At 38.5% G+C, this 12,718-nt stretch overlaps 1 protein-coding gene across 4 annotated transcripts in view; it reads right to left on the bottom strand.

Annotated features, from left to right (window-relative positions):
- PDGFD (platelet derived growth factor D) overlaps positions 1–12,718 on the bottom strand; it is a 228,943-nt gene that overhangs the window by 18,975 nt on the left and 197,250 nt on the right. For all 4 annotated transcript variants that reach the window (XM_081239063.1, XM_081239062.1, XM_081239065.1 and 1 more), the window contains 2 exons: positions 10,360–10,422; positions 5,880–6,078 (listed from right to left, as the gene is read on the bottom strand). In XM_081239063.1, coding sequence (XP_081095189.1) covers positions 5,880–6,078; positions 10,360–10,422 — 262 coding nt within the window. The remainder of the gene's footprint in view (positions 1–5,879; positions 6,079–10,359; positions 10,423–12,718) is intronic.

Raw genomic sequence — 12,718 nt, 5'->3', positions numbered from 1 at the left:
GCCTAGCTGCTCCACGGCATGTGGGCTCTTCCCGGACCGTGGCACAAATCCGTGTCCCCTGCATTGGCAGGCGGACTCTCAACCACTGCGCCACCAGGGAAGCCCTGCTTAAATTTTTAAGTGTACAGTAATATTAACCATGAGCACAGTGTTGTACAGCAGACCTCTAGCAATTTTTCATCTTGCACGACTGAAACTTTATACCCATTGAATGACATCTCCAGAGCAAGACTTGGCTCTTTCTAGTTAGTATGACAAAGGGCATGACAAAGAAACAGCAATAAATGACTAATTTAAAAATAAAAGATATTTGTATCTAATAGAATTTAGAACCAATTTAAACATTTTATATGAAACATATTTATTTAATTTACTCATCAGCTTCTTATTCCTGTTATTTACCAATAAATAGTTTTCAAATTAAAGAATCAAGTGTTTTAGATCTTACAGCAAAATAATGTCATGTAAGAAATCACAAATTGATACTAGATCCTGAGAAATGGGTTGGTAACTGTCCCAGAGTTACAACATCTAAGCATTTAGAGTCTGTGAAAATCATATATTTCAAACTCTGTCATTTGGACTCAATTTAATTTCAATATGTTTGCTTCACTCAGTATTAAATTACTGATTTTTTAAAGAGGAATGCACATCAAATTTGGCCCCTGCATCAAAAAATGGTGACTCAGGGGCTTCCCTGGTGGTGCAGTGGTTGAGAATCTGCCTGCCAATGCAGGGGACACGGGTTCGAGCCCTGGTCTGGGAAGATCCCACATGCCACAGAGCAACTAGGCCCATGATCCACAACTACTGGGCCTGCGCATTTGGAGCCTGTGCTCCGCAATGAAATGCCACGACAGTGAGAGGCCCACGCACTGCGATGAAGAGTCGCCCCCGCTTGCCACAGCTAGAGAAAGCCCTTGCACAGAAACGAAGACCCAACACAGCCAAAAATAAATAAATAAATAAATAAATAAATAAAAATTAAAAAAAAAATGGCGACTTGCTCAACATTAAAAAAACACACAACCCAATCAAAAAATGGGCAGAAGACCTAAATAGACATTTCTCCAAAGAAGACATACAGATGGTTAAGAGGCACATGAAAAGCTGCTCAACATAACTAGTTATTAGAGAAATGCAAATCAAAACTACAATTAGGTATCACCTCATACTGGTTAGAATGGACATCATCAGAAAATCTACAAACAACAAATGCTGGAGAAGGTGTGGAGAAAATGGAACACTCTTGCACTGTTGCTGGGAATGTAAACTGATACAGCCACTATGGAGGTTCCTTAAAAAACTAAAAATAAAATTACCATATGAACCAGTAATCCCACTACTGGGCATATACCCAGAGAAAACCATAATTCAAAAACACACATGCACCCCAATGTTCATTGTAGTACTATTTACAATAGCCAGGTCATGGAAGCAATCTAAATGCCCATTAACAGACGAATGGACAAAGAAGAATGGTATATATATATACAATGGAATATTACTCAGCCATAAAAAGGAACGAAATTGGGTCATTTGTAGAGACGTGGATAGACCTAGAGACTGTCATACTGAGTGAAGTAAGTCAGAAAGAGAAAAACAAATATCATATATTAATGCATATATGTGGAATCTAGAAAAATCGTACAGATGAACCAGTTTGCAAGGCAGAAATAGAGACACAGATGTAGAGAACAAACATATGGACACCAAGGGGGGAAAGCCAGGGTGGTGGGGTGGTGGTGGTGGTGGTGGTGGTGGTTGGATGAACTGGGAGATTGGGATTGACATGTATACACTAATATGTATCAAATAGATAACTAATAAGAACCCGCTATATAAAAAAATTAAATTAAATTAAATTAAAAAAATTGGCAACTCTTTGGGGAAAATTGTATTTTTGTAAAGCATTACTGTAGTTCAAAACTATTAAGTTGGAGTGCCTCAACAATTATATCCATATTTTAATCACAACACAAACTGTGAGAACAGGTTTTCCTCTTGGTATTATGTGTTGGATTTTTCTATGGCAAACACACCATCATTCAGGAAAGTCAAGCTCTCCTGGAATAAGTAAAAGACTGCATCTCACTTACATTGTTAATCTCCATAAATGACCTCTCAATTAATGCCCAGTCTAGTAGAGTTTAAGGCCGATAATTTTTCAATGTAGAGATGTCAGATTTCATGCTATATACTTGAGTAAATATACATTGCTACCAAGTTCAAAGTATTGTGTTTTAAAGGAATTGAAGTGCAACTTCAGTTAAACTACAGTGGTCATGCAATGATTCAGAGAGTGATTACATAGTTTGTAGAACATCCATATAATATTTTATCCAATTATGTGCAAATTTACTATGTTATTGGCATGTTCATCAGAAGAAATAAATACAACTTGAATTTCAAACGACTTTTTTTTTAACTTTTGGGCAGCTTTGAGGTTGAAGGCATAGGGTTGAAATTATTAGCAAAAATTGCATTTTGGAACTGTACTTATCTACAGAGTTCAATTATCCATGCTACCTTTTTCTCCATTACCCCCTAGGAAACTGAAAGTTAGATATATTAACTTGTCCTATTATAATCAGTCCAGAAGGTTTTACAGACAAGTTTGTACTTATCTATTACTTGTGAATTTGAAAAAAGTGGACCTTATATGCTGAAGTTCTGGCTTCAATACTTGGCAGAGTTATGTCTCTTTTCTCTCCCTCTTCTCCCTAAGCTTTTACTGTCCTCTTGCTTCTAATTTTCAAGTCTCTTCTTAAGGAGAACTAAAAACTCACTGTCACCTAATCTTCCTTCAAATAACAGTAGAAGCAAAGCATAAAATTTAATTTTATTAACTGTTTTCTATTTCATTACATAAGTTCTTCACCTAGTGTGTTTGTGCTTTATTTTAGAGTTTATAAAATTTTGTGATTTATATATTCACATTCAAGGGTCATCTTAGAATCCTGTTCTTTGGTATCATGAAAAATGCTACTTTTGATCAGTCTGGGCAAATCAGAATAATGAATGCTCAATATTCAAATATGATATTCAAAAATGATAAGTTTGTTTTTGTACATCATTAAGAGATTATTATACTGATAGTAGAAAACGTTTTTAGGGATCCTATAAAGTTCACGTTTTATTTGACACCTAATGTACCTCCATCATCTATAACTACTTTTCGGTTTTCACTCTTTTATTCACTGTCCCCTTTCTTATATATCAGGATACCAACCATGAATTTGTACTTTTAAGTTCTAAAAGCTGAAAATAACAGCTGAAATATTAAACCTGACTTCCTTTGCCTTTGTGATACAGGCAGGTGGTTCAGGATCGGAGGAATGATAAACAATTAAATCAGCACAGTTATACAAGTGCAGAGTCGGTGGTGGCTTTCCAGTTAAATGAAAGGGTACAGACCTGCCTTAGGGCCATTTTAAACAAGGGTTTAAGAAATGAAATCTAAGCCAACAAGGGAGAGAAATGTTTACGCTGTCAGAAATAAGTAGAATGGTGCCTTGAATGTTCTAGCAAGGTTATTTCGGTAACCAAAGGCATTCTTAATAAAGCTACAGTCCTTAGTCTATGGGGTGGGTTTCTATAAATGTTAGAAATACACTAATACTGAATTATTAATATCTTCAATTCCACAAACATTAACTGAGCAGCTAAAATGTGTCAGAGACTGTGCCAATTTACTGGAAATATAGGATGAACCATCTCTCAATCCTGGCTGCCTCTAAGGATCTCTCTCAATCTCCTAGGAGCCATAAAATAATATCAATACCCCAGCCTCGCCCTCAGAGATTCTGAGTCATTGTGACTGGGATAGGACTAGGCACCCGTAGTTTTTTAAAGCTCCCCAGGTGACTTAATATTCAGCCAGAGTTGAAATCCTTAGGTCCTAGGCTCTCATATTCCCTTAGAGAAACACAAAGATAAAAGTAGCAATGAAGTAGTAGGACAAATAAATGCTGTGGCATCTCAAAGTACTCCAAACTTTGGAGTGGTGTGCTTCACAGGGAGACGACAAGGGACAAGAAAGGCTTCACCAGGGAAGTGAGGCAAATGTTTCAGAATTCTCAGTAGCTACAGCTGGCTAACACTTCTTGAGCAAGTACTATGTGCCAAGTGCTTTTGATGGCACCCCTAACAATTCCTGAAAGTAGGTGTTATCATACACACATTGTCAATGAGGACACTGAGGCTCAGGAAGAGTCAGTGACTTGCTGAAAAAAATCACAAAACTTCTAAGTGGCAGGGTTAGGCTTTGAACTGAGACACCTTGCTTCCAACTCAACATAGTATCTGGGGAAAAATAAGTAATGAATTTAGGTGATTTTTAAATTTTAATACTTCAAAAAAATAGGTGTCAAGAAGGGCTGCCCCTCAAATAGCTATAGTGGTTAAGATACTTGAAGACAGAGTCAGATTTTATCATTTCTTTCTCCAGTACCATTTTTAATATTTTTTTCTGGGGTTTTCAAAACATAGTGAGTATTTTATTCTCCTTCAAGTTGACCTAGTAGAGATCCAAAGACAGCAATGCTTTACAGAAAAGCCATTTCTTCTCTGAGTTGAATCCAATCTGAGCCCTGGGAAAATTCGATTTGAGAGTTACACTGATCTACATATGACATATCTGCATAACATCAGGGCCACCAGTGACTCTGTTGTCCCCACTTAGCTGTGCACTTTAAGTATATAAGATTATGACCTAAGCCATAAGCAGCAGACCCAGGCAGGAGTTAACTAACTAGTCATTTCAGCCTACATGTTTTAATATGTTGTCCTTACCAACATAAACATTATCTACAAAAGGGCCCAGGGTTCCTTTTAATTCCTGAAAGTACCCATGTCATTACAAAGTATAGGAAACAAGCTGTATTGTACTAAATAGCTTTATATCTATGATGCAAGCCAGCCTTACAAGACTTGTAGAGAAAGTTTAAATAATAACAAATCTTAAACATAACAGACTAGAAATTATAGTTTTATTCAATGAGGTAATTACAAGTTATTTCTATATTAATTTGAGTTAAACATTCAAATAAACATCCATGTCCTAAGATCATATCACTCAGATGTAGTACTAGGATACCTATATTTTAAGAGTGTAAGTATTACTGTTTTAACTCATGATGTTTTAATTCTGCCTGAATATTCCTTTTTTCTCCCTTCATTTTGCTCTCCTGAACCTTCCAGCTGAATGTGTGCCCTCACACTTGTCCACAATAGCCCAGATATTGGTTTCTTCCTTGAGACATTTATATCCTATGAACCACCAAGGGCACAAAGCACACAGTAGGACCTCATAAAAAATTTCAGAATGGACATTGAATGAATAGAGTTAAATCTTCCAGAGTTTTGACCATAACTTTACCAGAAGCCTCTCCTGCCAAAAATGACTGAGTCCCGGGCTAATTCAACATTCATATCCATCAGAGAGGCACAGGGGACTGTTACACGGGCACTGCCATTGGAGGCAAGAGAGCATGACTCTCCTTTCCTCTCCATTGCCATGCAGCCTTTGAAGAGTTATTTACCTTCCCTGACTTTGGTTGCCTCTACTGTTTATGGTGGGACTGATAATGCCTTACTTGCCAAGAAACACAAAGTTGGTCCAGATGATTTTATGAGGTCTTTTCTAGCTCCAAACTATGACAGATCTTTGACTGAATCAAACCTTTCTTAGTCCCATACAAACAACACAGTTTGGACAAAACACAGAACATCATTTGAAGGTTCTGTGTAAAAGATATGTGATAATGAACTAACAGTAATCATCTGATGTAAGTGAATTAACTACATTGCATTGCAAATTCTTACTTATTACTATTAGCACTTTTATCTGCTTATGAAGAACCTTATTTGTTTCTTACCTTTTGACTTCCTGTCATGATATGACCTGCCTCGATAATGAGGGGTGTCCAAATACAGATTCTCAAGATCTTCTTGCCATGACTCTGGATTGAAGTGCTTGAGCAGATCTTCCACAGTATCAAATTCTGCAACTGTTTTGTCCAGAGTATCCGCAGTGAGAGTGGGGTCCGTTACTGATGGAGAGTGATAGGATACCCCCTAAGAGTGACATACAGCTCAGTGTACTCAGAAAAAGTCCATTGCTATGAAATACAAGAGTCACACAACCATATGGAAGGAACATAAACAGACTTCTGATTACAAGACATCATGTACATAAATATCATGCTAAGCCACTGTGCCATAGTCTTGCTATATTCCTAAATAAGAACAATTAAGTGGTAAATCATAGTCATTCACTTTTTTGCAAATCAAAAACTGGCAGGTCATAAAACATCCAGGTCATCTGCATTGCAATTATTAAAAAAAAAATACCAGCTAAATGGAAATATCAAAATAAGTCATCCAATTTCTTGGTTCAAAGTCTCAAATCATCATATCCATATCAACAAATAATGGTGAGCATGTAAATTCTGAACTCCTTTCAATGCAAACCTTGAATAATCCATTCATTCTCTCCATTTAGCCTCAGTGTCCCATCTTTGTAGCTCACCTAGCATTGTAGACGTTCTGTGAACAGGGTTTAAATTTACTCTGGAGACATCATGATAAAATTTGGCACTTTAACCAGCTTACTAACTGTCAACAAGGATAATAAGCCATGAAACTGGCCCCCTTGACCTAAGATTAGAAGATTCACATGCGTGTGCATGCATTTTTTTAACATCTTTATTGGAGTATAATTGCTTTACAGTGGTGTGTTAGTTTCTGCTTTATAACAAAGTGAATCAGCTATACATATACCTATACCCCCATATCTCCTCTCTCTTGTGTCTCCCTCCCACTCTCCCTATCCCACCCCTCTAGGTGGTCACAAAGCACCGAGCTGATCTCCCTGCGCTATGTGGCTGCTTCCCACTAGCTATCTATTTTACATTTGGTAGTGTACATATGTCCATGCCATTCTCTCACTTCATCCCAGCTTACCCTTCCCCCTCCCCGTGTGTGTGTGCATTTTAAGTGCTATAGTTTGTGAGGGATCCCAGTTGCCATTAAAACATTCTCAGGAATACTCTTCAAATGGGGAATGCAACATCATTGAAAGTCTGGAAGGGATTATGTATTTTGCCATGGAATATACCCCCACTTAAGTTTCCAAGCACTTACTTCACTAATCCTTGTACAATCTAGAGGTAAATGAGCCATGTAGCAAACATCTCTGTAAAAATTCATGACTCGGGCTTCCCTGGTGGCGCAGTGGTTGAGAGTCTGCCTGCTGATGCAGGGGACACGGGTTTGTGCCCTGGTCCAGGAGGATCCCACATGCCGCGGAGCGGCTGGGCCCGTGAGCCATGGCCACTGGGCCTGCACGTCCAGAGCCTGTGCTCCGCAACGGGAGAGGCCACAACAGTGAGAGGCCCACGTACCACAATAAATAAATAAATAAATAAATAAATAAATAAATAAAATTTAAAAATAAAAAAAAAAAATTCATGACCCATTAACAAGGAAATGGAAAGCACATAGTCTCCAATGATTTCTAAATGTCTTTAAAGAAACTGCCAAACAAATAAGATCCCCGAAGCGCAAATATCTCATATCTCTACAGGAAAAATAGAGATTAATGAAAACTTGCATTTCTGAAACTCAGCTACATTCCTTTTGAGAAATAATATGCCTATGCATTATAGAGTCCCAGACAGTAAAGCCCACATTTATATTCTCTCAGGTAACACATTTTCTTTTTAGCCAATCAAAAGCCAAAAGTCCCCAAAGGATCACTTGCTCTTAGGGCAACAGTCTGTCTTTAGCAAAACTAAGAGGTTTTATAAAAACATAACCTACAACTGGTGTAACTTAGGAGATTTCAAACACGCCCTGTAGGGAAAGGGAGTAGGTGGCAAATGGGGTTTGGGGAGTAGCGTGTGAGACATGAGATTGACTGCTGAAGGTATCAAGCCAGCTCCTTAATCTAGGAGTGTGTTTGTGTGTGTGTGTATGTGTGTGTGTGTGTGTCTCATAGAAGCTGAACCCTAATTGAAGCACATCACTTCTGATTTTCAGATCCCTCTTGACATCCTATGCTAAAGGCGGCTAAATTTATGATTCAGTAACGAAATTCCAGATTCCCATTCAACTTTGTATTGTCTGGATCTACAGTCTACCTGGCTCATACACAACAGATGATTTACAATTAGCTTTGTATCATGTGGGTCTAAGAACCAAAAAGTCAAAATGAGCTGGCCAAAGTTAGGTGCATGGCAGCATATGAAAGCTTTGAAATTAAAATTCTTCCCTCTTTTTTGAAACAAAAGCAGGAATGTCAATCAAGCCATTCAGACACAAGCATAACCTACTTAAATGGCTCTGAGGAACCCCTGGCAAGGAGTTTCCTGGGGTTGGTCCTATCAGTACCTAAGGTGTAGTATGTATTCAGATATCTCTCCAAGAGAAAGCTGTGGAGGGGATCTTAGTCCCTGAGGAGGAGGAAGGAGTCTAGTCTCTTCTAACATTAGTCTGAGGAGCAAATCCAAACCATAGGTAAAATGTAAAAGTGTCCTTGTGGGTGAGTTTTACTGCTCTTTTCAAGTTTTCACTTGAAACACTAATGATATTTAAGAAAATATTTATGAGTGACTAGGTGATCTAATCAACCCATGAGAATATTTTTGTTTCTGAGGCAATTATATTAGAACTATTTTTGAGAGAAATACTAGTTGGGTGTGCCTCTTTCAATTGCACTGTAAATTTGATCTCATTCAGCTTTTGATATATGTTTGTAAAATCAATTTTAAAGCTAAGTGAATTACTTTTAAAGTAATGATAAAAATCTGTAAAAATGTTCTGAAAACTGTAAACCGGTTTCAACAAAAACAAAGAGTGGTTTATACAGAAGTAAATGGTAGGTCCAAGGGCTCTTGCTCCTACTCTAGAAGGTTCTTGAAAATCAGAATGATAAGAAAAGAAGCTAGGTCTCCCTGGTCTTCCTAGAGAACTCAGCAGAACCTGGACTTGGAACTCAACCCAGAAGAGTTTCCAATGGATTTGGACCTAGTGCCGAGCTTCCACAGATGCACCAAATGGACAGGACAATCCTTCTCTTTAAGAGGACCTGGATTATCCTGAATCAGTGAAGGGTCCTTTAAACTTGATTTCTGCCCTTTGGGCAGGAACGATTAGATAACCCTGAGCTATCATGGATAACATACTTGAGAAGGCAGAGGATCTCCTGACAGAATAGACCGCTATGTCCTGAATGACAAAAGCTGCCACTGGCATGTACCTTGAATTGTCAGTCTTGGGCTGCTAACTGCCCACACCTCTTGCCTAGCCTCCCAGCTCCTCAGTATTACCTGCCTTATTTTAATTTTCACCTTCCTGACAATGATTGCCTATACTCAGCTAGGTTCAGAGCATGCATTCTTGACCATCAGAAACGAACAAAACACTCTTAATATCACAATTAGAGACCTCACTGATCTCAATCAGATCATGTTCTAGTTCAGCAGCCACACCAGGTGAATTAAATAGTCACAGAATCCATAGCTGAAGAAATCCTGGCATCTGAGAGAAGTTTTTAAAAATCCCTCCAAGTACAAAAGATAGAACATCACTTCTGGAAAAAAAAAAAAAAATTAACTCTGACTCAGCCACAGTAACCCACTTTAGAACCATGGACAAGCTTTCTCCATGCTCTTAATCTTTTAATGAACAACTGCATTTATTATCTTGCAGTTTATTGCTACATAAGTGCTACTCATAAGATTGGTGAAAACAAAGTCTGCTCTTTCTGTACAAAGTAGATAAGTATACAGAATACTGGGAAATGACTAAATTTGGAGGAAAAAAATGGAGCATGAACCATTTTATAGTTTCAGGGTGAGTTATGTTTTATTTCCAAGCCAAATAGAACACAAGCCTGGCTTGCACTTAAGTTATGTTATCATAAACATGGATTTTTCACATCTGAAAAGATCCTTGAAAATGCAAAGTTAACAGCGTCCCCTGGAATATTCAAAAAACTATTTCAAAATTCCCCACCTGAGCTTGGGCCCTGAACTGTTTCACACCTTTGATATGTCTGGCCAGTCCTTTAGTTGCAACGCTCTGCTTTGAAATTGATAAATATTTAAGTCATTGTCTATCCCCTGTTCTTACAAGGGGTACTGACATTTCCTGGAAACCTTTCTGAAAGAGGAGAAAAAAGGGCATCTGACATAGCCCACTATAACCTAAAAGAAATGGAAGAACACATCATGTTTGATATCTGGCTTTGGGTCCAGCCATAGATACTTCATGAAGCTGAAGTCATCCCAGGGTTGACCTTAGCTACTACTCCATCAGTTGTCTTTGCAGGCAACAGAAAAATAAATTACTTACTGAGATTGAGCTTGTGACTGACTCCCAATTGGTCTCTGAGGCTGCTGCAGGTTGGAAATCTTCCTAGAAGGCAAAGAAACATCCATGCAAGTCAGGCAAACCTCTGTTCAATTCATTACATGCACAGTTTCATCTCAGCCATCTGAATCTTCTTCCAACTAAGTGACAACAGGAATACAGGCTACATTACTGCTGAACAGGTCACCATCTGTCCTAAGCACCTCTCCTCAAGAACCCTTGTCACTCAAGACATGGACAACTGCATTCACATTTACTTATAAACACTGGCAAAATGAAAAATGTGGGGACAGGAGTTCAAATTTTAACTCAGCCATCTACTGACTGTGTGACCTCAGGAAATCTACTCTCCTCTCTTCCTCTTCTGTAAAGGGCTGGTATGGGATGCTTAAATTACAGGGCTGTTTTGAGAATTAAATGCATTGGTTATGTAATTATAATTAGCACTTAAAGCGCTTAATAAAGAGTAATGATAATTATTGTCAGTATTAATGGTTATTTGGTTTGAACTACGCTCTGCATTACTTTCAATCTGTGATCTTTTCAAAGATAAATTAACTGACAAAGTGCTATTCCTGACTCTATCAAGAAATGTCAGGAAGACTGGCAGGGGGAAGAAAATGGCCATGGGAGGGAAAAAGTACTACCCACTCAAGAAAAGAAAGTAGAGAGCAGACCTGAGAAAGTTAGTTATCTCAGAAGTCTTAAAGGATTTGTGACCTCAGAGAAAGAAAGTTCTCTTATAAGGCAGACTTCTTTCTGATTTGTCTGTAAGTTTCATGTTAATTACCCTAGTAGCAGTAAGTTTTAAAAACATAATGGGGGGGCTTCCCTGGTGGCGCAGTGGTTGGGAGTCTGCCTGCTAATGCAGGGGACACTGGTTCGAGCCCTGGTCTGGGAGGATCCCGCGTGCCGCGGAGCGACTGGGCCCGTGAGCCACGACTACTGAGCCTGCGCATCTGGAGCCTGTGCTCCACGGAGGGGGAGGCTGCAATAGTGAGAGGCCCGCGCACCACGATGAAGAGTGGCCCCCGCTTGCCACAACTAGAGAGAGTCCTCGCACAGAAACGAAGACGTAACACAGCAAAAATAAATAAATTAATTGAAAAAAAAAAACCATAATGGGAAGGAAAGCTGATCCTATCATTTTTCCAAGTCACAGATGGTTTCTTGACCCTGCTGAAATAAATCACCTTGGTTAATTTCTTCCAGCCTGATCAGGGAGTAGGAGGTATTTTAAGATGATGCTGATAAAAAATTCAGCCACTCAAATCTGACAGCTTATACACCCAAGTATACTGAATGAGAGCTAAGTATCAGGTCTAAATTTCATTAGCATTTTGAGAAGCCGGAAATGTATTTATTAAGTGCTCATGATGAAACTGGTTTATATATAGATGTCTACGTTGAAGAAATTTTAGTTGTTTACCAGAGGGAACCAAGGCAAACATGGGCTTCAAGGAATGAACATCTATTAAAAACTGGCTGGACAAGACTATTCTAATCTCAACCTCAGGGAAGAGAGGAAAGAAAGAGAAAATGTGGTCTCTGCACCCTGCAAGACAGAATACATATGAAAAGGGCACTGAATTCTCACAGAAGAATGTGTGCAAACAAATGGAGGTTGGCATTTATATGAGTCTTCATAAACTGGTAAACAGGTGAAAAAAACAAGAAAGCCAATGGCTTCCCCCTGTCTTGAAGAGACTATTGGTGGGAGGACATATTCCAGATAAGAAACTGGGACATGCGTAATTCTCAGATCAGAGAATTTTCATTTTTACTCATTCATTATATATTTGTTAATCATCTACTGTGATACATTCTAAGCTGAGGGTAGAATCACAAGGAAATAAGAAACTATACTTGCCCTCATGGAGTTTAAAATGTAGACACATAAACAGGTGAACAAACTCATGCAGATGCTGATACTAATCAGGATACCACAGGCAGTAAAAAATTCTACATGCAGAGGAAGTGGGCTTTAGAAAAATTTTGCATAACGAGGTGACTCTTGAGCTGAGTCTTGTAGACTCATAAGTAGATAAGTAAGTAGATGGTTATTTGCAAGAAAGGTGGAGTAGAAGACTCAGTCAGAGAGAGATCTAGACACTGTGAGGAAAGCATACAGAAAAAGTAGCAAGTTGATGGGGAAAGTTAATGAGTCATGTTGGACATAAAGTGTTTGAGGTGCTTATACAATGTCCAGGTAGAGATGTTCAGGAATCCATTTGTTACATGAGAATGGACCTCATGAGCGAGTCTTGAACTTGAGATATACATTTGGGAATCATCAGCATAAAAATGGCTCATGTATATAACATTGTGTAATTAATTAAAG

The sequence above is a fragment of the Mesoplodon bidens genome (assembly GCF_964165515.1).
Source record: "Mesoplodon bidens genome assembly, chromosome: 7".
Taxonomy (NCBI): Eukaryota; Metazoa; Chordata; class Mammalia; order Artiodactyla; family Ziphiidae; genus Mesoplodon; species Mesoplodon bidens.
This window is presented reverse-complemented; position numbering and strand designations above follow the sequence as displayed.